Raw genomic sequence first — 27,866 nt, 5'->3', positions numbered from 1 at the left:
CTGTGCTCGCCTATGCAGACTTTTCGCTTCCCTTTATTTTGGAGGTGGACGCTAGTCATGGGGGGCTAGGGGCAGTCCTCTCCCAAGAGCAGCAGGGTAAGGTACGTCCCATAGCTTATGGTAGCCGAGGTCTTAGGCCCACTGAGCGCAATACATCTAACTACAGTTCCATGAAGCTGGAGTTTCTTGCGCTCAAGTGGGCCATGACTGAGAAGTTTAGGGAGTACCTTCTGGGTCATAAGTGTGTAGTCTATACCGATAATAATCCTCTTAGCTACCTGACCTCTGCCAAGTTGGGTGCCATGGAACAGCGCTGGGCTGCCCAGCTGGCTGCGTTTGATTTTGAAATCAAATACAGATCTGGTAAGACAAATCAAACGCGGATGCTTTGTCGCGTCAGAATCCCCGTGGCAGAAGTTCTGGACATGGGTCCAGGTGTGGTGGTTCCCACCTCATTTGCGTCAAGCTAGCCGAGGGGAGGTGGTGAGTCAGGTAAATCAAATAGTATCCTTTCCTTGCTCTTCTAGGAAGGACATCGGTGACCAGCAGCAGGCTGATTCAGTTATCGGAGAGTTACTGGTGTTTTGGAGGCGGAAAGCGCCACCAAGTGTTGAGGAGCGAAAGAAACTCTCCAGGTCTGCTGTGGTCTTACTTAGACAGTGGGATCGCTTGAGGGAGATTAAAGGGGTGCTTTATCGTCGTGTGTTTCGTCCAGACGGTGGAGAAGAGGTCCTCCAAGTGTTGCTGCCATCTGCCATGAAGTCTGAGGTATTGACACAACTGCACCAACAGCATGGGCACCAGGGGGTAGAGCGTACCACACAGTTGGTGTGGCAGCGGTGCTACTGGCCTGGAATGTCGGGGGACATTGCCCGCTGGTGCCAGGAGTGTGAAAGGTGTCAGTGTGCTAAGGGTGTTCAGCCTACCCCAGTTAGCTTCATGGGACATCTGTTGGCTGCACGGCCAAACGAGATCGTGGCATTGGATTTTACTGTGTTGGAACCTCGAATTCTGGGGTAGAAAATGTCTTGGTCATGACTGACATTTTTTCCAAGTACACCTTAGCGGTACCGACTAGGGACCAACGGGCTGAGACTGTGGCCCAGGTTCTGGTGGCTGAGTGGTTCGGTAAGTTTGGGGTGCCGGGCCGTATCCATTCCGACCAAGGCCGTAATTTCGAGTCCGTCCTCATTCAGCAGTTGTGTCGGTTATATGGGGTGGAAAAGTCACGTACAACCCCATACCATCCAGCGGGAAACGGCCAGTGTGAGCGCTTTAATAGGACCTTACACAATCTTTTGCGCACACTGCCGTTATCTAGAAAGGAGTGGCCGTCTTGTCTCCCCAGGTGCTTTTCGCCTACAACACACCACACCTCACCAATCTACGGGGAATCCCCTACTTTCTGATGTTTGGGCAAGAGCCTAGACTTCCAGTTGATTTTTGCTTGGTAGGGTTGAAGAACCATTGGCAGGTAGTGTCCATCGGTGGGTGTTAGAGCATCAGAATCGGCTGCAGGTTGCTTTTGAGGGTGCTCGTGGGCGGTTGGAGGCCGCAGCCGATCGCCGGAAAGCTAGGTATGACCTTCAGGTGCGTGACATACCTCTGAGGAGGGTCAACTTGTGTATCTTCGCGACTGTAGTGTGAGAGGTAGACATAAGATTCATGACCTCTGGAGCTCAGCGGTGTACCAGATCCTGAAGGCACCGAAGGAAGGGGGTGTTGTGTACACAATTGCTCCTACTACAGATTTAAGTAAGTTAAAGCATGTACATCGGTCTTTATTGAAGCCTCAGGTAAGAGGGATTCCCTCCTGACCGGCCCAATGTTCCATTGGTCGAACCTGTGCTGCCTCGTGAGGAGGAGTTGGATGAGGGAGACTTGTTTGTTTTGGTGTCAGAAGCACCACAGGTTATTAGTAGGCAAGCATCTCAAGAGATTCCTCCCCCCCCTGTCCCTCAGGATGCTGGTGAGGCTCAGGGAGCAGAAGATATTACAGAGATGATAGCTGATTTGCAGCCTGTAAGGAACCCTCCATTAGGTTCAGTGGTGATGGGTGAGAGTGTAGTGCGTAGGACGGGACGGAGTACGGCTGGGCAGCATTCTAATGTACATCATCTGCCACGGTCACTTGGTGTAGGCATAGTGTCCAGTATAGTTGGTAGTGCAGCGGAGGTATGGTTTCGTCCTTGGGATTGAAGGGCCTAGAGGGCATGTTTTTTTTTTTTTTTTTTATTAGTTCACCGTCGGGGCGACGGTACAGAAGGTGGGGGTGGATTGTGACCGATCGTATTGGATAAGTGATGGTGACTGACATTTGTAACAGCCAATCAGCAGTAAGTGTGACCTATTTTAGAGCAGGTTGGCTTTGTTGGGTCATGCGTCACCTCCGGCCCCGCCTTTTTGGTTTTTTGTTATGTTGACTTGTGTTTTAGGTATGTGTTAGCAGTTAGCTCTTCGTTTGTCTCTTTTATAATGTTGTGGACTAATCGTTTGTTATTTCATTCTAGCCTGTCTTTTCCTTTGTTTTCTGTCGATGGCCATGAGTTTAATGACTGCTGTTTATTCAGGTAAGCGCTTAATACTGCTAGAAAATGCGTTGGTATGGACGGAGTGCGCAGTTTGAATAATAGGCAGTTTCCTGTACCCTAGCTTGTTATTGGTATTACTGAGGATGCCGAATCCCAATTTGTGAATGCGTGCGAGCATACTTTTTCCGGTTTGGTAAGTCTCTATTAGGTGGTGGTTAAAGGGGAATATTAGTGTGTGATTTGCAAGCGGTAATGGTGTTAATTGCCCATATCTTTTTGTAGGATTCTCCCTTTCGTCCTGGGCGATTAAATGCGCCGTTCCTGACGTTTTTTTCCTGTCGCGCCGTGAACTTTCGGTTACTCGGAAGTCTTAGTTGATACGGAGATCTGCTTCCCGCTACCTGCTACCTGCTTCCCGCTACCTGCTACCTGCTACCTGCTACCTGCTACCTGCTACCTGCTATCTACTACTGATCCCTGTGATTGTGATTTGTGTTACTGGTTATTATTGTTTGTTTTTGTTTTGTTTAAAGTGGTTCTGCTTGAGGGCATCTATTTGATTATGGAGTAGCCGGTGCCCTGTGTGGATTTTGCTCCTCCATTGTGGAACTACAAAAATTGTATTCTTTTTCTTTCCTTTTTTATAATTTGTGTATTTTTTGTTTTGTTGGACATTTTGTATTGTTTATATTCAACATTAGTTTGCCTTGGTTGAATTTGTTTGTTCGTTTCCCTTTCCTTTTTCTTGTGACATTGCCTGGATTAGTGTGTAAGGTTTTGGTTTGTGTAATACACATTGCATATACTCATTTTATTTTTATCTTCTTACAGGAGCTGGGGTTCCACGGGTGCAGGAGCTTGAGGTGGTGGTGTCACTTCATCATTTGCTGTGGACACGTTTGTGTGTGTCGTGTGTGTGTGTGTGGAGGTGTAAGTGTGCTTTTGGCTAAATTCAGCACTGGTGATCACTCCCGTGGGTGACCTCAGCCCTGTGAGTTGGTTTCTTATTTTTTTTTATGTTTTTGTTTTGGTAATTTAATACCTACATCCATTTTGGAATAGTTTGTGTATATATATATATTTACAAAATTTTATTTGATTTACTGCAGTTACCATTGGAGAGTGCTGCCGGCAGTAGGTGATGAGGATTCAATGTGACTTTTAAATGGTGAAACAATTGTGAAAATAAATTTTGTACTTTCATGCTTTACTCACGTCTCTCGCCTATTCATATGAGAATTGAACCTGTGTGGCCAAATAGTCATATTTGAGCTAGTTCTATTTCCTGGGGGAGAACTCTCCAGGTGGCGTAGTCAGATTCGCTATAGGTGAAGGATTTAAAGTTACCAGCTAACATCTGTAAGGTGTGTTTTGCTCCTCTTCCTCCATGCCCTCACGCTACATTGACATGACCAGTAGTGGACCACCCAGATAGCACGCATAGGTCTGCAAGATGTCTGTTAAAGATCTGGAAAGCAGATGTCTGTTTCAGATGTCTGTTTTGCATGCATTCTAAATCATAAACATCTTAAAGACATCTAAAAGGAGACGTCCAACAGACATATTTGCAGATGAGCAAATAATAGGTCTCACAGATCAAATAGATGTCTCCTAGAGGTGCGTTTAATAAATAAATGTATTATTTATTACATTTTATAGATCATACTTTTTTACTACACTACATTTCATAACACATACTCCTTATAATATAGCCTTTAATATATATCACGTGCTCCAAGCAGTGTATGATTCATGAACAAACTGATTATTTTCAATTATTTTTGACAACTCTGCAAGTTTACAACTGATTCAACTGAGCCGTTTAGTACAGGTCTCCGGTAAACAAAATTGAACTGGGAGATCTCCCTGCTGAAAAAAAAACTGCATGTTGACCTGCTAAAAAAAAGAATCTTGCCCAAAACGCAATAGAAAATGTATTGGATTTAATACTTTAAAAATGGGAATTGAAATAATGATGTCTACTGGTATGTGATGGATTCTGTTGGTGGGAAATTAAATCTTATTGGAAAAAAAATGCCAAAATACACTACAAAAAAGAATTTTGTAATGGTTTTACAGGAAGTTAATGGTTCATAACTAGTAGACCATTTGTGATGGTTTCTATTGGAAACTGCTGGTTTGTGCTAGTCATGTGCTGTCAAAGCCAAGGACCACCATAAACCAGCAATAGACTAGCTTAAACCAGCTTAAACCAGAATCCAGGGGGTTGTTCGAATGGGCCAAATACACCTGATCCAGCTAATCAAGCTTTTCCGGATCAATACAAACTTCCAAACAGGTGTGATTTGGAGATTATTGGAGCTAAACTCTGCAGATCTGTGGCCCTCCAGGAATTGAGTTTGAGATCACTGGGATAAACAGAGACCTGGTATGGGTAAGAACAAATGAATAATATATATTTCACCATTCAATTTTGCTGGATATTGCAGTTTGTTAGAATATACCATCACTGCAAGCCACTGGGCCGACATCCCTTGGTATGCCAGTTTTTGAAAGGGGATCGTCGTCTCTGACCAAATCGCACTCTGAAGGCACCAGGTTGGGACTTGCCTCTCATATAAGACTCTCTATCCTTTATGAATCAATGACTAACACTGCTTTCCTTTGGGCCATCTGCTCTGCTAAAGGAGTTGGATAATTATGTGCTCTATCTGTTAGTGATGGCTTAGTCTTCCTTAGAAACCAAATGGAACAACGAGTGTCGTGGCAATTTAAAAAGTTTCTCACCATGTGAGAGACAAACTCAATAAATGGTCTTTAAAGATTTTATTCTTTGCAAAGGTCAGAGAGTGAAACAGAAACGTAGTTTGCTGCAGAGTGTGACAAAGACAACAGGGCGGTCCTGCCTTTTATACCATGCCTTACCCCTCAAGGTTACCATTCTTAACGGCTGTACTTTTACATACATGAAAAGAGACAAAAAAAAAGTACCATGGATCCTCATGACCTCTTAGGCCAAGTACAGACCCCTGTGGGTCCCCCAGCTATCCCTCTCTCATAAGTCTAAATTAATTTTCCACCATAGGGTGTCACTCCTAAAAGGCAGCCCATGAAGTAGTGACACTTCTGGTGGAGTGGGCTTGTATTCGTACAGGAACTGGCAACTCTCTTACTGTATAACCATGGGAGATACGTCAACCAACCAGTGTGACAAACGGTGCTTTGAAACTGGCAAGCCTCGTCTTTCCATAGCCAACAAAAAGCTTTAGAATTAAATTTTCCCAAAGACTTTGGCCAAACCCTGCCAAACTTTCTGTGAGAAAAGTAATTAATCTGTCAAAAGTAATTAATCCCCTGTTTAAGAATCAAATACCGTGGTTCATGGTTCACTTTAAGCTTCCTTCTTCAAAGGCAGAACAAGGAGACTTGGACACCCTATGTCCAGTAAGGGCATTATGCATTATTTGTGCAGCAGCATTCATGGCCTGCTCCATGTACATCTACTAAATTTTGCTGTGAGTTGCTGTGACTAGTGCGACTGTTTTAATGTCTGTTACCAGGTGAGGAGGTGGTACGGATTCTGTGACTCCTCAAAACCCTGTTGATACAAGACATCCTATTTAGACCATTAGTGATGATAGAAAATAGACATTGTGAGAAAAAGATGCTCTAAGTCGGTGGGTGCTTGTTAATACAAATTAGAGTTAATAGTTAAGTTGTTACAAATATACATTACCAGTCAAACAACAAATATTTCTGAGCAAATACTTGTACTTCCATTGAAGATGAGGCAGAAGCAGACTTGGAGACTGAGGGAGAGCTCACTTTATCAAATGCTCACTTTATGTATAACAGAAATAATACTGTTCAAAAATGTTTGACTGTTAATGTATATTTGTAACAACCATCCCCTTTTTCTTGGTTTGGTCCACTGCCCCTCAAAATGTCTGAGCATGGCCCTGTAATGAATAGAGCTAAATGAAGTTCGCTCACTGCAAACAAGTTGCAGTAGAAGACTATAGTTATGCCAGTTTAGTAAACAAAATCAGAAGTTCGAGAACAGTTTGATAACAGTTTTTCAATTTAAGCAACACTTCACTATACAAATCATATACGTATGTGTATACATGTACTACACAATAACATACAATTCATACTACAGTGATTCTAATAAAATGTGTGATCAACCGGTTAATTTTTGATCGCATAAACACAATTATAGCTATGCTTAAATGTTTATAACTATTAAAATGCATCAGCGTCTACTGATGCCGTAACAACTGGTAATAAATAATTTTTGTTACTGTAATCAAACAGTTAATGTATATAATGTTCTATATAACAGATTATACACAATGAATTAGATGAGCCAAGATGGTTTTGTGTGTTTCAGCAGCTTTGTTGTTGACATGAAGATGTCTATGGGTTTGGGGTTACTGATGGTCACTCTTTGGTATCTCTGCTACGGCAGACGATGTTGAAGTTTTGAGGATAGCGTACGATACCAATGATCCCATCCATGTCGATGGACTGCGGCTCGGGCGGCCAGGAGAAATGAATCCTCTGTAGGAGACAGGTGATGTACAAGAAGAGCTCCGTCCTCGCCAGAGTCTCCCCGAGACAGACCCTCGGACCTGATAAACAAACACACTAATCATTACAGTAGCTTTTTCGTATAGTTTCATCCATTTCATTTCACAAACAGCTGACTCACCGAGTGAGAAGGGGATGAAAGACTCTGGTTTGAAGAAGCTGCCGTTCTCATCCAAGAAATTCTCCGGGTTAAAGGCGTCTGGATGCTTCCAGTGCTCCTTATTGCTAAAAATTGCATCTAGGTTTGTCATGATCATAGTTCCTGTATGAGGAAAGTTCAGCAGAGTTGGCACAATGAAACTCAGGTTAATTTTTAACCCTCTATCCACGCTCCATACTGCAATCACTGATTATCAGTCATAACTAACCCTGGGTAAACACTCTTATATAATCTTATATTTTACAAAGACAAGTTACACCACGCAACTTGATTTGGAGGGAAAAATATATCTTAATCCAGTCTCTTATAGTTAGAAATGCTAATTTTCATTACAATCTAATGTAATTGCAACTTTAATCTCACAATTAATCACTGAATTAAACAAAAAACTTGCTATTTTTCTTTTTCAAAGCAGCTTCCATAGAGTACATGTGAAAAGCCTCAAAATTGTGTTTGCGAATTAATCATTCAGATTGTCTGGATCCACATAATCAGCGATAAGATCTGACTCAAAAGTTTTTCAGTGAAAATGACTCAATCATTCATTCACGCTCCATTCATTACCTGGGGAATGTCGTATCCTCGTAGTTTTGTGGGCTGAGTGGTTTCATGAACGACTCCTAAAGGTACAATGTTGGCACAACGCTGAATCTCGTGGACAGTGGCGTATGTGTACGGTAGTCGTTCACGGTCATCCATGCTGGGCAGACGGTCGTATCCCAGAACACCAACAATCTCCTCGTGACATCGCTCTGTGTGGTGCGACAAAAGGAAAGTAGCAGCACTTCACCCCCAAGAAAATGAAAATTCTGTCATTAATTACACACTCTCATGTCGTTCCAAATCTGAAAGACCTTGTTTATCTTCGGAACACAAATTAAGATATCTCTGATGAAATCTGAGAGCTATCTGGCTCTCTATAGACCCATTCTGAAACATAGTAAAAGCGTTGGTAAAACTGTCTGTGTGACATAACAGTTTTGCAAAGCTACGAGAGTACTTTTTTGTTCAAAGAAAACAAAAATAACTATTCTTCTCCCCCGAGTTTTAGAGAGTATAGCAACGTGTAGCAAAAAAAGCATTCTCTTAGCGTTGCAAAACTGAAAAGATGAGCCAGTGATCCCACATGAACTGTTTTACAGATGTATTTAATAAACATTACGTTTCTGGATCTGGGAATATTTCAGTTGTGCTGCTGTCTATGGAGGATCTCTGATTTCATCGTAAATAGGCAAAATCTTTAGCACCTTGTACATCTGGGTTTTGAATCAAGAAGATGAGTCCCCATCTGATGGTGGTCGATGTGGTGTCGGTTCCAGCCACAAACAGGTCAGCTGTTGACATGACCATGTTCTCCTCATGAAACGTGGAGTCCTCGTTGGACTTTTGCTGCTCCAGATAAAACAAACTCATCAGTTTACTGAAGAAACAGATACTTTCTGCATGCATGCATGTAAAGTGATCTCACTTTCTCGATCTCCAGCAGGTAGGCATCAATGAAGTCTCGAGGGCTGTCTGGATCCAGAGTTTCCTTGTGTTCTTTTATTTCATCTCGGATGAAACCCAATAACTCTGTGAAGTTCTGCATGACCTTCTGGTGCGGGCCAGGGAAATGCTTGATGACGGGGGCTAAGTTGAAAATCTAAGATAGTAACCTATTATGAGATCATGTAATGAGATCAGTAATAATGCAACTACAATTGAAATTAAATTGCGCCCAAGAGTAACAAACAACATAAAATTATTTTCTGCAAAAAATGAAGAATCTGAGCATACCTGTCCTGCAGCCGACCCAGCGAGCACAAAGTTTTCATTCAAGATTTTCAGAAGGTATGAAAAGCGTTTGTTATCATAGTCGAAGCGATCTCCAAACACGATGGAACAGGTAATGTTAGAAACTGCATTCTGTATGGCATGATGGGGGTTCATAGACTTGCCTACAAAGAAAGACCTGTGCTTTTAAATCCAACACAATGTAAAGTAAAATTAAATCAATGTTTCTGAAAGTCAACATTATTGTCACACATGCGAGAAATCTTGACAGATGAGCTTGTTTGCAGCCAAACACTGTAAAATGAGTTCAAATAGATCATGAACGTTTCATACCTTCTGCTTCAAGCATTTCAGCAATCAGATAGCGGCTTTCTTCTAACACGCGATCTTCTACTGATTTCTTCCCCAGGCCAAAATTCCTGAGCGTGTGCAGAGCAAAACGTCTCTGCTGCCTCCAGGAGTGACCAAACTTAGCTACTATAATACCTAAGAAAAACACATTTTAAAAGGAAAGTGGCATGGCTCTCATTCGGCTCTCAAAAGCACACACTCTTTAAAGTAAAGCTGCTTTATTTGCATCTAAAATTCCATGAAATATTGAAACCATTGAAGCAAAAATGATTCTGTAATGAAATATTATGTAGTCGACGTTTTAAAAAATCTAAATAACGTGTTAGCCTACTGACCAAGTCCATTAGTTATCCAGTCTATAAGAGGCATAGATGGTCTTCCAGAAAAAGCCTCCTGAACCAATGCTTCCTTAATGACTTCGATTGTATTTAGGACTATTGTCGGCTTCCTTCCGATATACAAAGTAGACATCTCGCCATATTGAGACACCTGATCAGAAGAGATTAACAGAGCATTTACATTTAGTAATTGTTGTGAACAGAAAGGTAATTCTACCATGCGTTGCTAACTTTTTTTAAATCACTTTTTTCTCGAAAGCCTGCTGTGTGCAACACAATCTTCTGAACAAACTTCTGTTGCTTAAACCACTACTCCTACACTGCAACAAAACCGAAAACACTGGTAAACATGTTTGTATTTAAAAATATGACTAAAACTAAAAATATATATAAAACATGAAAATTAACCTCGTTTAATGCATAAATGACCTCTAACGTGTAAGATTCGTCTGGCTGGGTCTGTACAGTAGTTTGTTTATCAAGTCTTACCTCCCTCAAACTCATCATCTCTCCTTTGTACTTCTCTTCTCCTGAAAACAACTGATGTCCATCTACGCAGGAGGCAGCGACGATCGAGTCAAGATGATCGATTTTATTTAAAGACGCACTTTAATCACGTTCTCATTCGCGTATCACAAGCGTGATTTACTTCATACGTTGCATATTTTTGCGGGAATCAACAATGTTAATGAACACAATGACAAATAAGGTAAACTGTTAAAACTAAAAATTTATACCAGTAGAGGTCTAGCGACGCCCTGCGCGTTGTACGTTGAACGTTTAGTTTCAAAATATGCAAGAGTTAAATGTAAAGCTCACACAATCGAATCAGCAAAGACTCACCGATCTTATGAACTCCATCGGCTTCTTTATAAGCTGTGGTAACACTCCCAAAAAAGGCAGAGGTTTGGGACCAGGTGGGATTTGATTACTGCGTGAAATGATCCTGAAGATCTCAAACAGAACCATAAAGATCATGCCCAGAATCAGAGCCAGGCATACAGCGGCCAGATCTAAGTTCGTAAGAGCCGTCCACATGCTGACAGATCGTCTCAAGACAAACACAAGAGCAGCGAACGACTGGGAAGTTTTATAAAAGTAAACGGGTGGAAAGAGGGTGGGAGTTCACCGTGCAGTTAACCCTTTCAGTGTTGTTGATGTGACCGATCGTATTGGATAAGTGATGGTGACTGACATTTGTAACAGCCAATCAGCAGTAAGTGTGACCTATTTTAGAGCAGGTTGGCTTTGTTGGGTCATGCGTCACCTCCGGCCCCGCCTTTTTGGTTTTTTGTTATGTTGACTTGTGTTTTAGGTATGTGTTAGCAGTTAGCTCTTCGTTTGTCTCTTTTATAATGTTGTGGACTAATCGTTTGTTATTTCATTTTAGCCTGTCTTTTCCTTTGTTTTCTGTCGATGGCCATGAGTTTAATGACTGCTGTTTATTCAGGTAAGCGCTTAATACTGCTAGAAAATGGGTTGGTATGGACGGAGTGCGCAGTTTGAATAATAGGCAGTTTCCTGTACCCTAGCTTGTTATTGGTATTACTGAGGATGCCGAATCCCAATTTGTGAATGCGTGCGAGCATACTTTTCCGGTTTGGTAAGTCTCTATTAGGTGGTGGTTAAAGGGAATATTAGTGTGTGATTTGCAAGCGGTAATGGTGTTAATTGCCCATATCTTTTTGTAGGATTCTCCCTTTCGTCCTGGGCGATTAAATCGCGCCGTTCCTGACGTTTTTTTTCCTGTCGCGCCGTGAACTTTCGGTTACTCGGAAGTCTTAGTTGATACGGAGATCTATTACCCGCTACCTGCTTCCCCGCTACCTGCTTCCCCGCTACCTGCTTCCCGCTACCTGCTACCTGCTATCTGCTACCTGCTACCTGCTATCTACTACTGATCCCTGTGATTGTGATTTGTGTTACTGGTTATTATTGTTTGTTTTTGTTTTGTTTAAAGTGGTTCTGCTTGAGGGCATCTATTTGATTATGGAGTAGCCGGTGCCCTGTGTGGATTTTGCTCCTCCATTGTGGAACTACAAAAATTGTATTCTTTTTCTTTCCTTTTTTATAATTTGTGTATTTTTTGTTTTGTTGGACATTTTGTATTGTTTATATTCAACATTAGTTTGCCTTGGTTGAATTTGTTTGTTCGTTTCCCTTTCCTTTTTCTTGTGACATTATTGCCTGGATTAGTGTGTAAGGTTTTGGTTTGTGTAATACACATTGCATATACTCATTTTATTTTTATCTTCTTACAGGAGCTGGGGTTCCACGGGTGCAGGAGCTTGAGGTGGTGGTGTCACTTCATCATTTGCTGTGGACACGTTTGTGTGTGCAGTGAGTGTGTCGGGGTGTGTGTGTGTGTGTGGAGGTGTAAGTGTGCTTTTGGCTAAATTCAGCACTGGTGATCACTCCCGTGGGTGACCTCAGCCCTGTGAGTTGGTTTCTTATTTTTTTATGTTTTGTTTTGGTAATTTAATACCTACATCCATTTTGGAATAGTTTGTGTATATATATATATTTGTTTACAAAATTTTATTTGATTTACTGCAGTTACCATTGGAGAGTGCTGCCGGCAGTAGGTGATGAGGATTCAATGTGACTTTTAAATGGTGAAACAATTGTGAAAATAAATTTTGTACTTTCATGCTTTACTCACGTCTCTCGCCTATTCATATGAGAATTGAACCTGTGTGGCCAAATAGTCATATTTGAGCTAGTTCTATTTCCTGGGGGAGAACTCTCCAGGTGGCGTAGTCGGATTCGCTATAGGTGAAGGATTTAAAGTTACCAGCTAACATCTGTAAGGTGTGTTTTGCTCCTCTTCCTCCATGCCCTCACGCTACATTCTGGCGTAGTCGGCAGGATCTCGTTATGGTTTAGTGCAGAGACGTGAGTATTGGTTTTGTGTTCTCTTTCTTTTTTTTTTTTTGGTTTGTTTGTTATCTTTTTGCAGGAGCAGGTGTTCTAAAGAGTGTTCATCCGTAGTGGTGAGTGATTTGTAATTTGCAGCTATGGATGAAGAGCTACGTGAATTGCGAGAATTGGTAGCCCAATTGAGGGCAGATAATGAAAAATTGCGACAAGAGCAAGTTCTCGTTGCACAACCTGGTCCTTCTAATGTTTCTATTCCAGCAGTGGTAGATCCTCCGCCTGCTGTCCCTAGTTCTTCAGTGACGGATCGATTTGTTTTTGTTCCACGAGATCGAAATTGTTCAAAATTTAATGGTAGATCTGGCATTATGATTGAGGAGTGGGTGGAGGAGGCTCAGACCTGCATGCGACTTCGCCATCTCTCTGCTGTTGATCAAGCGTTTTTCTTGTTTGATCATTTGGAGGGAGAGGCGAGAGAGCGAAGTCGATATCGGCCAAGGGGGCGAGAGGAGGATCCAAACAAAATTATTCAGGCGTTGCGCGAATTGTATGGCTGCACTAGTTCTTATGTAGCTCTTCAAGAGTCTTTTTTCCAGAAAACAACAGGATGGGGAGACTCTATTAGAGTTTTCCCTAGTCCTGCTAAATCTCTGGGAAAAGTAAGCGACAGTCGCCTCATGGTAGGCCAAGTGCAGATATTTTGTTGCGCGACCAATTTGTTGAACACGTTCGTAGTGACGGTGCTCTTCGGACGTGAACTAAAACAGTTTGTTCGTCGCCAACCTACTGCTATGTTGTTGGACGTTCGTAGCGAAGCAATGCGCTGGGAAGCGGGAGGGTCTGCCTGGGAGCAGCGTGGTCGTAGCCAATCCGTACCATCTGCTTATGGTATACAATATGGGGTACAGGGACACCAGCACCTGGAAAGTAGTAGTGCAGCGTGTTCTGAATTCAGTGAGTTGAGAGAAATGCTGAAAAAGCAGCAACAGCAATTGAATCAATTGACTCAAAGTGTGGCTCAGATTCAAAATTTTCAACCACACTCTCAATTATCCCGGCCCGGACAGGTTATTTGTCGTCGATGTCAGCAACCTGGCCATTTTGCCAGGGAGTGTACTGGGGAACGAAGGCCTCCTCGTTTTCCACCAGCACGTGCAGATTCCGCTCGGCGAGGGTGTGCAGTCTGGGCAACCATCGGAAAACTAGTTCCCGCTGAGCTGCAGGGCCACAGCTCGGTCGGGGAAGGACAGGCTCGAATGTTCTAACTGATGTAAATTTTATGTCTCGTTTTATGTCAACGTGTCCGCAACTTGTCGTATGTATGGGCGGGGTTAAGGTACCGTGTCTGGTGGACACTGGGTCTATGGTGTCCACCATTACTGAGAGCTGTTTTGTGCAAAATTTTGGGGCGTGGGGTCAGGAACAGCTTAGGTCGTGCCATTGGTTGCAACTTCGGGCTGCGAATGGCCTTTCGATCCATATATGGGTTACCTAGAACTAGATGTGGAGTTGTGTGGGCAGGTGGTTGCAGGTTGCGGGGTGTTGGTGGTTAGAGACCCTCCTGGTAGTATGTGTGCTCAGGTTCCTGGGGTTCTGGGAATGAACATCCTGGGCCGCTGCTATCGGGAGCTCTTTGGCCAGCATGGCACCCGACTTTTCGATCTGCCCATGGTCTCACAGGCTCCCCCTTCTGTATTTCAGGCTTTACAACATTGCCACCACATTGAAGTCCAGCCAGATTTAAGTCAGGGGGGTAGAGTCAAAGTGCGGGGCGCCAGGCGTGTCGCATCCCGGGGGCACCATGAAATTGGTTGCAGTAACCTGTTCAACACAGTACTCCGGGGTACTGTTCTCTTTGAGCCACCCGACTCTGGCCTTCCAGCGGGGTTGTTGGCTTCTACTGCTTTGGTTCAGGTAGACCGTGGCACTGCTTACGTGCCCGTGGTTAATGTTAGCACAGCTGATGTGGTGGTATATGCTAGCACAGTGGTGGGTACGGTCAACCAGGTTTATGTGGTCAGCTTACCCCCAGAGATCTCAGAAGTTCCAGTGGTTTCGGCTAGGGTGAGTACAGGGGTCGCACAGGCTGCCCAGTCGGTACAGGAACAAATTAGGGCTATTGATTTGTCTGTACTGTCAGCAGAAGACCAAGGCAAGGTGAGGGCACTACTTGAAAAGTATGCATCTGTATTTTCCATACATGAGGGTGATTTGGGATGTACCAGTCTCATTTCCCATGAAATCCCCTTGATGGACGACGTACCCGTGAGGCAGCGTTATAGGCGCATTCCTCCGTCGGAATACGAGGTCGTCAAGGCACACATTAATCAATTGATGGAAGCTCAAGTAATGAGAAAGCTGCAGCCCGTATGCGTCACCAATTGTCTTGGTTAAAAAGAAAGACGGTAGCCTACGTATGTGTGTAGACTACCGTCATTTAAATGCTAAGACAAGGAAGGATGCTTTCCCTTTGCCCCGCATTGAGGAGACACTAGACTCGCTGGCGGGGGCACGTTGGTTTTCCACCATGGACCTTGCCAGCGGGTATAATCAGGTCCCTGTAAGTGAGGCTGATAAATCAAAGACTGCGTTTTGTACTCCATTGGGCTATTTGAATGGAACCGGATGCGTTTGGCCTTTGTAATGCCCCCAGCACCTTCCAGCGATTAATGGAGCGGTTGTTTGGGGACCAACAGTGCCAATCTTTGCTCTTGTATTTGGACGATATCGTAGTGTTTTCGGTGTCAGTAGATCAGCATTTAGCCCGAATGGAGGTTGTCTTAAGCCGGCTGCTTAGGGAAGGCCTGAAAGCCAAGTTATCAAAATGCGCATTCTTTAAGCAGGAGGTGCAATATTTGGGGCATGTGATCTCCTCAGGAGGAGTCTCTACGGACCCAGGTAAGATCGAGGCAGTTTTAAAGTGGCCTCAGCCCAATAGTGTTTCGGGGTTGCGTTCATTTTTGGGGTTTGCTAGCTACTACCGGCGTTTTGTGGAGGGGTTCGCAAGACTGGCGGCCCCCCTCCACAGGCTGGTGGCAAAGCTGGCAGCCCCGAAAAGGTCCAAGCATGGCCCTAATGAGTTTGAGCAGGCCTGGTCTAGTGAGTGTCAGAGTGGCTTTGAGGAGTTGAGGTATAGACTTACCACAGCCCCTGTGCTCGCCTATGCAGACTTTTCGCTTCCCTTTATATTTTGGAGGTGGGCGCTAGTCATGGGGGGCTAGGGGCAGTCCTCTCCCAAGAGCAGCAGGGTAAGGTACGTCCCATAGCTTATGGTAGCCGAGGTCTTAGGCCCACTGAGCGCAATACATCTAACTACAGTTCCATGAAGCTGGAGTTTCTTGCGCTCAAGTGGGCCATGACTGAGAAGTTTAGGGAGTACCTTCTGGGTCATAAGTGTGTAGTCTATACCGATAATAATCCTCTTAGCTACCTGACCTCTGCCAAGTTGGGTGCCATGGAACAGCGCTGGGCTGCCCAGCTGGCTGCGTTTGATTTTGAAATCAAATACAGATCTGGTAAGACAAATCGAAACGCGGATGCTTTGTCGCGTCAGAATCCCCCCGTGGCAGAAGTTCTGGACATGGGTCCAGGTGTGGTGGTTCCCACCTCATTGCGTCAAGCTAGCCAAGGGGAGGTGGTGAGTCAGGTAAATCAAATAGTATCCTTTCCTTGCTCTTCTAGGAAGGACATCGGTGACCAGCAGCAGGCTGATTCAGTTATCGGAGAGTTACTACTGGTGTTTGGAGGCGGAAAGCGCCACCAAGTGTTGAGGAGCGAAAGAAACTCTCCAGGTCTGCTGTGGTCTTACTTAGACAGTGGGATCGCTTGAGGGAGATTAAAGGGGTGCTTTATCGTCGTGTGTTTCGTCCAGACGGTGGAGAAGAGGTCCTCCAAGTGTTGCTGCCATCTGCCATGAAGTCTGAGGTATTGACACAACTGCACCAACAGCATGGGCACCAGGGGGTAGAGCGTACCACACAGTTGGTGTGGCAGCGGTGCTACTGGCCTGGAATGTCGGGGACATTGCCGCTGGTGCCAGGAGTGTGAAAGGTGTCAGTGTGCTAAGGGTGTTCAGCCTACCCCAGTTAGCTTCATGGGACATCTGTTGGCTGCACGGCCAAAGCGAGATCGCGGCATTGGATTTTACTGTGTTGGAACCTTCGAATTCTGGGGTAGAAAATGTCTTGGTCATGACTGACATTTTTCCAAGTACACCTTAGCGGTACCGACTAGGGACCAACGGGCTGAGACTGTGGCCCAGGTTCTGGTGGCTGAGTGGTTCGGTAAGTTTGGGGTGCGGGCGTATCCATTCCGACCAAGGCCGTAATTTCGAGTCCGTCCTCATTCAGCAGTTGTGTCGGTTATATGGGGTGGAAAAGTCACGTACAACCCCATACCATCCAGCGGAAGCGGCCAGTGTGAGCGCTTTAATAGGACCTTACACAATCTTTTGCGCACACTGCCGTTATCTAGGAAAGGGGAGTGGCCGTCTTGTCTCCCCCAGGTGCTTTTCGCCTACAACACCACACCTCACCAATCTACGGGGGAATCCCCCTACTTTCTGATGTTTGGGCAAGAGCCTAGACTTCCAGTTGATTTTTTGCTTGGTAGGGTTGAAGAACCATTGGCAGGTAGTGTCCATCGGTGGGTGTTAGAGCATCAGAATCGGCTGCAGGTTGCTTTTGAGGGTGCTCGTGGGCGGTTGGAGGCCGCAGCCGATCGCCGGAAAGCTAGGTATGACCTTCAGGTGCGTGACATACCTCTGAGGGAGGGTCAACTTGTGTATCTTCGCGACTGTAGTGTGAGAGGTAGACATAAGATTCATGACCTCTGGAGCTCAGCGGTGTACCAGATCCTGAAGGCACCGAAGGAAGGGGGTGTTGTGTACACAATTGCTCCTACTACAGATTTAAGTAAGTTAAAGCATGTACACGGTCTTTATTGAAGCCTCAGGTAAGAGGATTCCCTCCTGACCGGCCCAATGTTCCATTGGTCGAACCTGTGCTGCCTCGTGAGGAGGAGTTGGATGAGGGAGACTTGTTTGTTTTGGTGTCAGAAGCACCACAGGTTATTAGTAGGCAAGCATCTCAAGAGATTCCTCCCCCCCCTGTCCCTCAGGATGCTGGTGAGGCTCAGGGAGCAGAAGATATTACAGAGATGATAGCTGATTTGCAGCCTGTAAGGAACCCTCCATTAGGTTCAGTGGTGATGGGTGAGAGTGTAGTGCGTGGGGCGGGGTGAGTACGGCTGGGCAGCATTCTAATGTACATCATCTGCCACGGTCACTTGGTGTAGGCATAGTGTCCAGTATAGTTGGTAGTGCAGCGGAGGTATGGGTTTCGTCCTTGGGATTGAAGGGCCTAGAGGGCATGTCTTTTTTTTTTTATTAGTTCACCGTCGGGCGGCGACGGTACAGAAGGTGGGGTGGATTGTGACCGATCGTATTGGATAAGTGATGGTGACTGACATTTGTAACAGCCAATCAGCAGTAAGTGTGACCTATTTTAGAGCAGGTTGGCTTTGTTGGGTCATGCGTCACCTCCGCCCCGCCTTTTTGGTTTTTTGTTATGTTGACTTGTGTTTTAGGTATGTGTTAGCAGTTAGCTCTTCGTTTGTCTCTTTTATAATGTTGTGGACTAATCGTTTGTTATTTCATTTTAGCCTGTCTTTTCCTTTGTTTTCTGTCGATGGCCATGAGTTTAATGACTGCTGTTTATTCAGGTAAGCGCTTAATACTGCTAGAAAATGGGTTGGTATGGACGGAGTGCGCAGTTTGAATAATAGGCAGTTTCCTGTACCCTAGCTTGTTATTGGTATTACTGAGGATGCGAATCCCAATTTGTGAATGCGTGCGTGAGCATACTTTTTCCGGTTTGGTAAGTCTCTATTAGGTGGTGGTTAAAGGGGAATATTAGTGTGTGATTTGCAAGCGGTAATGGTGTTAATTGCCCATATCTTTTTTGTAGGATTCTCCCTTTCGTCCTGGGCGATTAAATGCGCCGTTCCTGACGTTTTTTTCCTGTCGCGCCGTGAACTTTCGGTTACTCGGAAGTCTTAGTTGATACGGAGATCTATTACCCGCTACCTGCTTCCCGCTACCTGCTTCCCCGCTACCTGCTACCTGCTATCTGCTACCTGCTACCTGCTATCTACTACTGATCCCTGTGATTGTGATTTGTGTTACTGGTTATTATTGTTTGTTTTTGTTTTGTTTAAAGTGGTTCTGCTTGAGGGCATCTATTTGATTATGGAGTAGCCGGTGCCCTGTGTGGATTTTGCTCCTCCATTGTGGAACTACAAAAATTGTATTCTTTTTCTTTCCTTTTTATAATTTGTGTATTTTTGTTTTGTTGGACATTTTGTATTGTTTATATTCAACATTAGTTTGCCTTGGTTGAATTTGTTTGTTCGTTTCCCTTTCCTTTTCTTGTGACATTGCCTGGATTAGTGTGTAAGGTTTTGGTTTGTGTAATACACATTGCATATACTCATTTTATTTTTATCTTCTTACAGGAGCTGGGGTTCCACGGGTGCAGGAGCTTGAGGTGGTGGTGTCACTTCATCATTTGCTGTGGACACGTTTGTGTGTGCAGTGAGTGTGTCGGGGTGTGTGTGTGTGTGGAGGTGTAAGTGTGCTTTTGGCTAAATTCAGCACTGGTGATCACTCCCGTGGGTGACCTCAGCCCTGTGAGTTGGTTTCTTATTTTTTTTTATGTTTTTGTTTTGGTAATTTAATACCTACATCCATTTTGGAATAGTTTGTGTATATATATTTGTTTACAAAATTTTATTTGATTTACTGCAGTTACCATTGGAGAGTGCTGCCGGCAGTAGGTGATGAGGATTCAATGTGACTTTTAAATGGTGAAACAATTGTGAAAATAAATTTTGTACTTTCATGCTTTACTCACGTCTCTCGCCTATTCCATATGAGAATTGAACCTGTGTGGCCAAATAGTCATATTTGAGCTAGTTCTATTTCCTGGGGGAGAACTCTCCAGGTGGCGTAGTCAGATTCGCTATAGGTGAAGGATTTAAAGTTACCAGCTAACATCTAAGGTGTGTTTTGCTCCTCTTCCTCCATGCCCTCACGCTACATTGACATGACCAGTAGTGGACCACCCAGATAGCACGCATAGGTCTGCAAGATGTCTGTTAAAGATCTGGAAAGCAGATGTCTGTTTCAGATGTCTGTTTTGCATGCATTCTAAATCATAAACATCTTAAAGACATCTAAAAGGAGACGTCCAACAGACATATTTGCAGATGAGCAAATAATAGGTCTCACAGATCAAATAGATGTCTCCTAGAGGTGCGTTTAATAAATAAATGTATTATTTATTACATTTTATAGATCATACTTTTTTACTACACTACATTTCATAACACATACTCCTTATAATATAGCCTTTAATATATATCACGTGCTCCAAGCAGTGTATGATTCATGAACAAACTGATTATTTTCAATTATTTTTGACAACTCTGCAAGTTTACAACTGATTCAACTGAGCCGTTTAGTACAGGTCTCCGGTAAACAAAATTGAACTGGGAGATCTCCTGCTGAAAAAAAACTGCATGTTGACCTGCTAAAAAAGAATCTTGCCCAAAACGCAATAGAAAATGTATTGGATTTAATACTTTAAAAATGGGAATTGAAATAATGATGTCTACTGGTATGTGATGGATTCTGTTGGTGGGAAATTAAATCTTATTGGAAAAAAAATGCCAAAATACACTACAAAAAAGAATTTTGTAATGGTTTTACAGGAAGTTAATGGTTCATAACTAGTAGACCATTTGTGATGGTTTCTATTGGAAACTGCTGGTTTGTGCTAGTCATGTGCTGTCAAAGCCAAGGACCACCATAAACCAGCAATAGACTAGCTTAAACCAGCTTAAACCAGAATCCAGGGGGTTGTTCGAATGGGCCAAATACACCTGATCCAGCTAATCAAGCTTTTCCGGATCAATACAAACTTCCAAACAGGTGTGATTTGGAGATTATTGGAGCTAAACTCTGCAGATCTGTGGCCCTCCAGGAATTGAGTTTGAGATCACTGGGATAAACAGAGACCTGGTATGGGTAAGAACAAATGAATAATATATATTTCACCATTCAATTTTGCTGGATATTGCAGTTTGTTAGAATATACCATCACTGCAAGCCACTGGGCCGACATCCCTTGGTATGCCAGTTTTTGAAAGGGGATCGTCGTCTCTGACCAAATCGCACTCTGAAGGCACCAGGTTGGGACTTGCCTCTCATATAAGACTCTCTATCCTTTATGAATCAATGACTAACACTGCTTTCCTTTGGGCCATCTGCTCTGCTAAAGGAGTTGGATAATTATGTGCTCTATCTGTTAGTGATGGCTTAGTCTTCCTTAGAAACCAAATGGAACAACGAGTGTCGTGGCAATTTAAAAAGTTTCTCACCATGTGAGAGACAAACTCAATAAATGGTCTTTAAAGATTTTATTCTTTGCAAAGGTCAGAGAGTGAAACAGAAACGTAGTTTGCTGCAGAGTGTGACAAAGACAACAGGGCGGTCCTGCCTTTTATACCATGCCTTACCCCTCAAGGTTACCATTCTTAACGGCTGTACTTTTACATACATGAAAAGAGACAAAAAAAAAGTACCATGGATCCTCATGACCTCTTAGGCCAAGTACAGACCCCTGTGGGTCCCCCAGCTATCCCTCTCTCATAAGTCTAAATTAATTTTCCACCATAGGGTGTCACTCCTAAAAGGCAGCCCATGAAGTAGTGACACTTCTGGTGGAGTGGGCTTGTATTCGTACAGGAACTGGCAACTCTCTTACTGTATAACCATGGGAGATACGTCAACCAACCAGTGTGACAAACGGTGCTTTGAAACTGGCAAGCCTCGTCTTTCCATAGCCAACAAAAAGCTTTAGAATTAAATTTTCCCAAAGACTTTGGCCAAACCCTGCCAAACTTTCTGTGAGAAAAGTAATTAATCCCCTGTTTAAGAATCAAATACCGTGGTTCATGGTTCACTTTAAGCTTCCTTCTTCAAAGGCAGAACAAGGAGACTTGGACACCCTATGTCCAGTAAGGGCATTATGCATTATTTGTGCAGCAGCATTCATGGCCTGCTCCATGTACATCTACTAAATTTTGCTGTGAGTTGCTGTGACTAGTGCGACTGTTTTAATGTCTGTTACCAGGTGAGGAGGTGGTACGGATTCTGTGACTCCTCAAAACCCTGTTGATACAAGACATCCTATTTAGACCATTAGTGATGATAGAAAATAGACATTGTGAGAAAAAGATGCTCTAAGTCGGTGGGTGCTTGTTAATACAAATTAGAGTTAATAGTTAAGTTGTTACAAATATACATTACCAGTCAAACAACAAATATTTCTGAGCAAATACTTGTACTTCCATTGAAGATGAGGCAGAAGCAGACTTGGAGACTGAGGAGAGCTCACTTTATCAAATGCTCACTTTATGTATAACAGAAATAATACTGTTCAAAAATGTTTGACTGTTAATGTATATTTGTAACAACCATCCCCTTTTTCTTGGTTTGGTCCACTGCCCCTCAAAATGTCTGAGCATGGCCCTGTAATGAATAGAGCTAAATGAAGTTCGCTCACTGCAAACAAGTTGCAGTAGAAGACTATAGTTATGCCAGTTTAGTAAACAAAATCAGAAGTTCGAGAACAGTTTGATAACAGTTTTTCAATTTAAGCAACACTTCACTATACAAATCATATACGTATGTGTATACATGTACTACACAATAACATACAATTCATACTACAGTGATTCTAATAAAATGTGTGATCAACCGGTTAATTTTTGATCGCATAAACACAATTATAGCTATGCTTAAATGTTTATAACTATTAAAATGCATCAGCGTCTACTGATGCCGTAACAACTGGTAATAAATAATTTTTGTTACTGTAATCAAACAGTTAATGTATATAATGTTCTATATAACAGATTATACACAATGAATTAGATGAGCCAAGATGGTTTTGTGTGTTTCAGCAGCTTTGTTGTTGACATGAAGATGTCTATGGGTTTGGGGTTACTGATGGTCACTCTTTGGTATCTCTGCTACGGCAGACGATGTTGAAGTTTTGAGGATAGCGTACGATACCAATGATCCCATCCATGTCGATGGACTGCGGCTCGGGCGGCCAGGAGAAATGAATCCTCTGTAGGAGACAGGTGATGTACAAGAAGAGCTCCGTCCTGCCAGAGTCTCCCCGAGACAGACCCTCGGACCTGATAAACAAACACACTAATCATTACAGTAGCTTTTTCGTATAGTTTCATCCATTTCATTTCACAAACAGCTGACTCACCGAGTGAGAAGGGGATGAAAGACTCTGGTTTGAAGAAGCTGCCGTTCTCATCCAAGAAATTCTCCGGGTTAAAGGCGTCTGGATGCTTCCAGTGCTCCTTATTGCTAAAAATTGCATCTAGGTTTGTCATGATCATAGTTCCTGTATGAGGAAAGTTCAGCAGAGTTGGCACAATGAAACTCAGGTTAATTTTTAACCCTCTATCCACGCTCCATACTGCAATCACTGATTATCAGTCATAACTAACCCTGGGTAAACACTCTTATATAATCTTATATTTTACAAAGACAAGTACACCACGCAACTTGATTTGGAGGAAAAATATATCTTAATCCAGTCTCTTATAGTTAGAAATGCTAATTTTCATTACAATCTAATGTAATTGCAACTTTAATCTCACAATTAATCACTGAATTAAACAAAAACTTGCTATTTTTCTTTTTCAAAGCAGCTTCCATAGAGTACATGTGAAAAGCCTCAAAATTGTGTTTGCGAATTAATCATTCAGATTGTCTGGATCCACATAATCAGCGATAAGATCTGACTCAAAAGTTTTTCAGTGAAAATGACTCAATCATTCATTCACGCTCCATTCATTACCTGGGGAATGTCGTATCCTCGTAGTTTTGTGGGCTGAGTGGTTTCATGAACGACTCCTAAAGGTACAATGTTGGCACAACGCTGAATCTCGTGGACAGTGGCGTATGTGTACGGTAATCGTTCACGGTCATCCATGCTGGGCAGACGGTCGTATCCCAGAACACCAACAATCTCCTCGTGACATCGCTCTGTGTGGTGCGACAAAAAGGAAAGTAGATTTAGAAAATAGCGGCACTTGAAAAAGTTCCTAACGCGAAACCTGCAATTCTAGTTGGTTACGCAAATTTGAGGCGATGACCAACACAAAGCTGCTTATTTTTAGGTCTGTGTGAAAGCAGTTGTTTAAATATCTCTGCAATACTGTAAAATCTAAATTTCAGTAATATCAGATGCAGTGACATTTACCATTGTTCTGGTAAATTTTCACTGTTAAAATCTGTACATTTAACTAAAATAGCCACTGCCTTTATTTAAAGGAAATCTACTAGGAAAAATCTGTGTTCTTATCTTTTGCTAATGCTTAGCTTTAGCACCTTGTACATCTGGGTTTTGAATCAAGAAGATGAGTCCCCATCTGATGGTGGTCGATGTGGTGTCGGTTCCAGCCAGAAACAGGTCAGCTGTTGACATGACCATGTTCTCCTCATGAAACGTGGAGTCCTCGTTGGACTTTTGCTGCTCCACATGAAACAAACTCATCAGTTTACTGAAGAAACAGATACTTCCAACATGCATGCATTTGAGAGCCCTTTTTTAATAGTGATCTCACTTTCTCGATCTCCAGCAGGTAGGCATCAATGAAGTCTCGAGGGCTGTCTGGATCCAGAGTTTCCTTGTGTTCTTTTACTTCGTCTCGGATGAAGCCCAGTAACTCAGTGGCATTCTGCATCACCTTCTGGTGTGGCCCAGGAAAATGCTTGATGAAGGGGGCTAAATTGAAAATCTAACATAGACAAACAGTTTTTTAATAATTGAAAAATTTAAGTGAAATTGAATGATAAAATTAAAAAATGATAAAAAATGCAACTACAGATTAAATTAAATCATGCACATGTCATGCACTATGAGAATTCAGACAGCATGATCACATGCATCACCACTAGATACACAGATTATATATATATTTTTTTTCATACAGGGTGGCCATGGCCAGTAACAACAAAAAGAAGAATCTGAGCATACCTGTCCTGCAGCTGACCCAGCGAGCACAAAGTTTTCATTCAAGATTTTCAGAAGGTACGAGAAGCGTTTGTTATCATAGTCGAAGCGATCTCCAAACACGATGGAACAGATAATGTTAGAAACTGCATTCTGTATGGCATGTTGGGGGTTCATAGACTTGCCTACAAAGAAACATTAGTATGTGTAAAAAATCTTTTGCTTTTAAATCCAACACAATGTAAAGTAAAATTTGAATTAAATAAATGTTTGTGAAAGTCAACATTATTATTGTCACACATGCAAGAAATCTTTAGGAAACAGTTCTTGGATACTATTTGACCTTTTCACCATGGAGAAAATCAACAGCAGTATGAAAAGATGAGCGTATGTGATGGAAGATCAAACTCACTACAGCATCTATAAAGACAGCCTTCATGCTTTCGATGTGGAACTAGCTACACCTAGACAGACTTTCTTCTCAAATTTCATAAACAGCAGCTTAAACAACACTCACATTCTTTTTCCTAAGGTTGAGAGACTAACATTAAAAAGGTAGTTTTTTATCAGTTGAACAACTTCCTAAACACAAATGGATACCTGGACAATTTCCGATCTGGTTACCAAGAGCATCACAGCACCAAGACAGCACTATACGACTAAACAACATTAGCTCAAATTTTGATTCTGGCAAAATATCAGTGCTGGTACTGCTAGATCTTAGTGCTGAGTTTGACTCTGTTGGTCATAACATGCTTCTAGAAAACCGTGTTGGGGCTTTCTGGCATGGTACTCAAATGGTTTGGGTTATACTTAGAAGGGAGAGGTTATTATGTGAGTATAGGAGATCATAAGTGGACATCCATGACATGTGGAGTCCCACAAGGCTCAATTCTTGCACCGCTTCTGTTTAGCCTATATATGCTCCCACTAATTCAGATAATGAGAGACAACCAAATTGCCTACCACAGCTATGCTGGTGATACCCAGATTTATCTAGCTTTATCTCCAAATGATTATCGCCTCATTGACTCCCTCTGCCAATGCATTAATGAAATTAATAGCTTGACGTTCCAGAATTATATACAGTTCAGTCAATGTATTTGGAAACAAAGATAAAGTTCTGTAGGCGAATGCATACCTGGACTCTAGGGGTCAAACAACAAAAAATTAAGCCAAGAATCTTGGGGTGATTCTGTAGACAGACCTTAGTTTTAGTAGTAATGTCAAAGCAGTAACTAAATCGCATACAATCATCTCAGAAATTTGCCTTGTTTTGCATTTAAAAGCACTGAAGAGCTTGTTTGCAGCCAAACACTGTAAAATGAGTTCAAGTAGAGCATGAACGTTTCATACCTTCTGCTTTAAGCATTTCAGCAATCAGATAGCGGCTTTCCTCTAACACGCGATCTTCTACTGATTTCTTTCCCAGGCCAAAATTTCTGAGCGTGTGCAGAGCAAAACGTCTCTGCTGCCTCCAGGAGAGACCAAATGTGACCATTATAATACCTAGGAAAGAAAGAATCTTAAATCTGGTCATTACTAAATTGATAGTCAACACCTTTTTTAAGGAAAGTGACGTTGTCATTTGACACTAAAAAGCAAACACACACTCTTAAAAGTAAAAGTACTTTAAGAAGAAGAACATCTAACAAATACCAAAACAAAAATGGTTCTAGAATTAAATAATATGAAGTCTCTTTTTTTTAAAAAATAATTTCACTGACCCAGCCCATTAGTTATCCAGTCTATAAGTGGCATAGATGGTCTTCCAGAAAACGCTTCCTGAACCAAGGCTTCTTTATTGACCTGGATTGTATTTAGGACTATTGCTGGCTTCCTCCCGATATACAAAGTAGACATCTCTCCATATTGGGACACCTGATCATAAGAGACTAACAATTATAAAATGTTGTGGATACAAAGGTGTTACTACATTCTGAATGTGCGTTGTGTATTAAACATCTAATTTCAAAATACAAAAGAGTTAAATGTTAAGTCCCCATAAAGAAACTCAGCAAAGACTCACTGATCTTATGAATTCCATTGGGTTCTTTAAAATCTTTGGTAACAGTCCCAGAAAAGGCAGAGGTCTGGGACCCGGTGGAATTTGACCTCTGCGTGAATTAATCCTGAAGATCTCAAACAGAACTACAAAGACCAAGCCCAGAAACAAAGCCAGGCATACAGCGGCCAGATCTAACTTCATAAGAGTCGTCAACATGATGACAGATCATTCCAAGACAAACACAAGAGCATTGAGCCGGCGAGTTGTGCGTTGTTATTTTTTTTAAAGGGAAAAGCAGAAGAGGGTGTGGAAGAGTCAGTGTGGGAGTTCACCATGCAGTTAACCCTTTCAGTGGTTTCAGACTGATATGACTGAATACATGAGTAGGCTACCTTCATACCAATATGTCAACCATTAAAAAAAGGAATCATCTGAGCAATCAAATCAGTAGGTTTAAGCACTGTAGCTACTTAGAAAGGAAGGAAAACACAGCCATTTCCTTCCTTTTTCCAGAGGGAATTCCTCAAAGTTCACCGTTTGCTGCACCAGAAGAAACAAGGCAAAAGACTGTATGACTCTGGTAAATAAATGATTGACTACTTTACATTTTTCTTGTCAGAACGGATCATTGTTCCCCATTAAGCACATGATGCAAGAGACCTGTAAAAGTAAAAAAACAAAAACAAATTACAACTAAGACAAAGGTGAAGCATGAGTCACATGAATGAGAAATGAACTTGATGCAACCAAGTAATATGCCTACATCATCTAGGCTATACATTTTGTGTATATTATGTATGACGGCATTTTTCTTGAAAGCCAGTACCGTGGTATATGAACATGGATCTCAGTTGAACTATCAAACACATGCAAGCTCATGCAGTAACTTCCATATTTTGCAGTATCTAAATTTTATTTGCGAAAATTGTCGAGAAAGAGAACTTGTTTTAGATCATCCAAAATCTCTTTGGTGTAAACTGAACATAAACAGCATGAAAACAACATAACGTGATTCATTTGAATGGCTTACGTGACGTAAGTTTCTGTGTCGAAAGAACAAACAGGGGATGCGTAAAAGTGAAGAAACGCCTATTTGGCGTCTTCCTTAAAAACCAATTCGTGGGTTTGGTTCGCGAATCGTTCTTTGTGATCGGCTCTTTTTAAATCGAT

General features: G+C 42.5%; 1 protein-coding gene, 2 long non-coding RNA genes and 1 pseudogene across 4 annotated transcripts; 2 read left to right on the top strand and 2 right to left on the bottom strand.

Annotated features, from left to right (window-relative positions):
• The first annotated feature begins 1,818 nt into the window (after positions 1-1,818).
• Positions 1,819-12,364, top strand: LOC122332709. 2 transcript variants are annotated; one of them, XR_006248516.1, is made up of 6 exons: positions 1,819-2,570; positions 2,653-2,724; positions 3,363-3,522; positions 3,641-3,699; positions 11,969-12,144; positions 12,264-12,364. It is a non-coding gene; the product is annotated as an uncharacterized LOC122332709 (long non-coding RNA). The 2 variants fall into 2 exon arrangements; XR_006248517.1 differs by lacking the exon at positions 2,653-2,724.
• Positions 5,304-10,834, bottom strand: LOC122332707 (cytochrome P450 2B4-like). The gene is made up of 10 exons (XM_043230082.1): positions 10,551-10,834; positions 9,705-9,858; positions 9,352-9,504; positions 9,022-9,182; positions 8,714-8,887; positions 8,493-8,634; positions 7,810-7,997; position 7,454; positions 7,207-7,347; positions 5,304-7,126 (listed from the first exon to the last, which is right to left on the bottom strand). Exons 1-10 carry the CDS (start codon positions 10,743-10,745, stop codon positions 6,936-6,938), a joined length of 1,500 nt encoding a protein of 499 aa, XP_043086017.1. The 5' UTR covers positions 10,746-10,834; the 3' UTR covers positions 5,304-6,935.
• Positions 12,365-18,445: 6,081 nt separating the features above from the next.
• LOC122332711 lies at positions 18,446-19,490 on the top strand. Its single transcript, XR_006248518.1, has 3 exons — positions 18,446-18,889; positions 19,098-19,271; positions 19,390-19,490. It is a non-coding gene; the product is annotated as an uncharacterized LOC122332711 (long non-coding RNA).
• Positions 19,491-22,280: 2,790 nt separating this feature from the next.
• On the bottom strand, positions 22,281-26,917 carry LOC122332860 (annotated as a pseudogene).
• Positions 26,918-27,866: the final 949 nt, after the last annotated feature.

Source organism: Puntigrus tetrazona, unplaced genomic scaffold (genome assembly GCF_018831695.1).
Source record: "Puntigrus tetrazona isolate hp1 unplaced genomic scaffold, ASM1883169v1 S000000148, whole genome shotgun sequence".
NCBI lineage: Eukaryota > Metazoa > Chordata > Actinopteri > Cypriniformes > Cyprinidae > Puntigrus > Puntigrus tetrazona.
The sequence above is the reverse complement of the archived record's forward strand: the minus strand, read 5'-3'. Positions and strand labels throughout refer to the sequence as shown.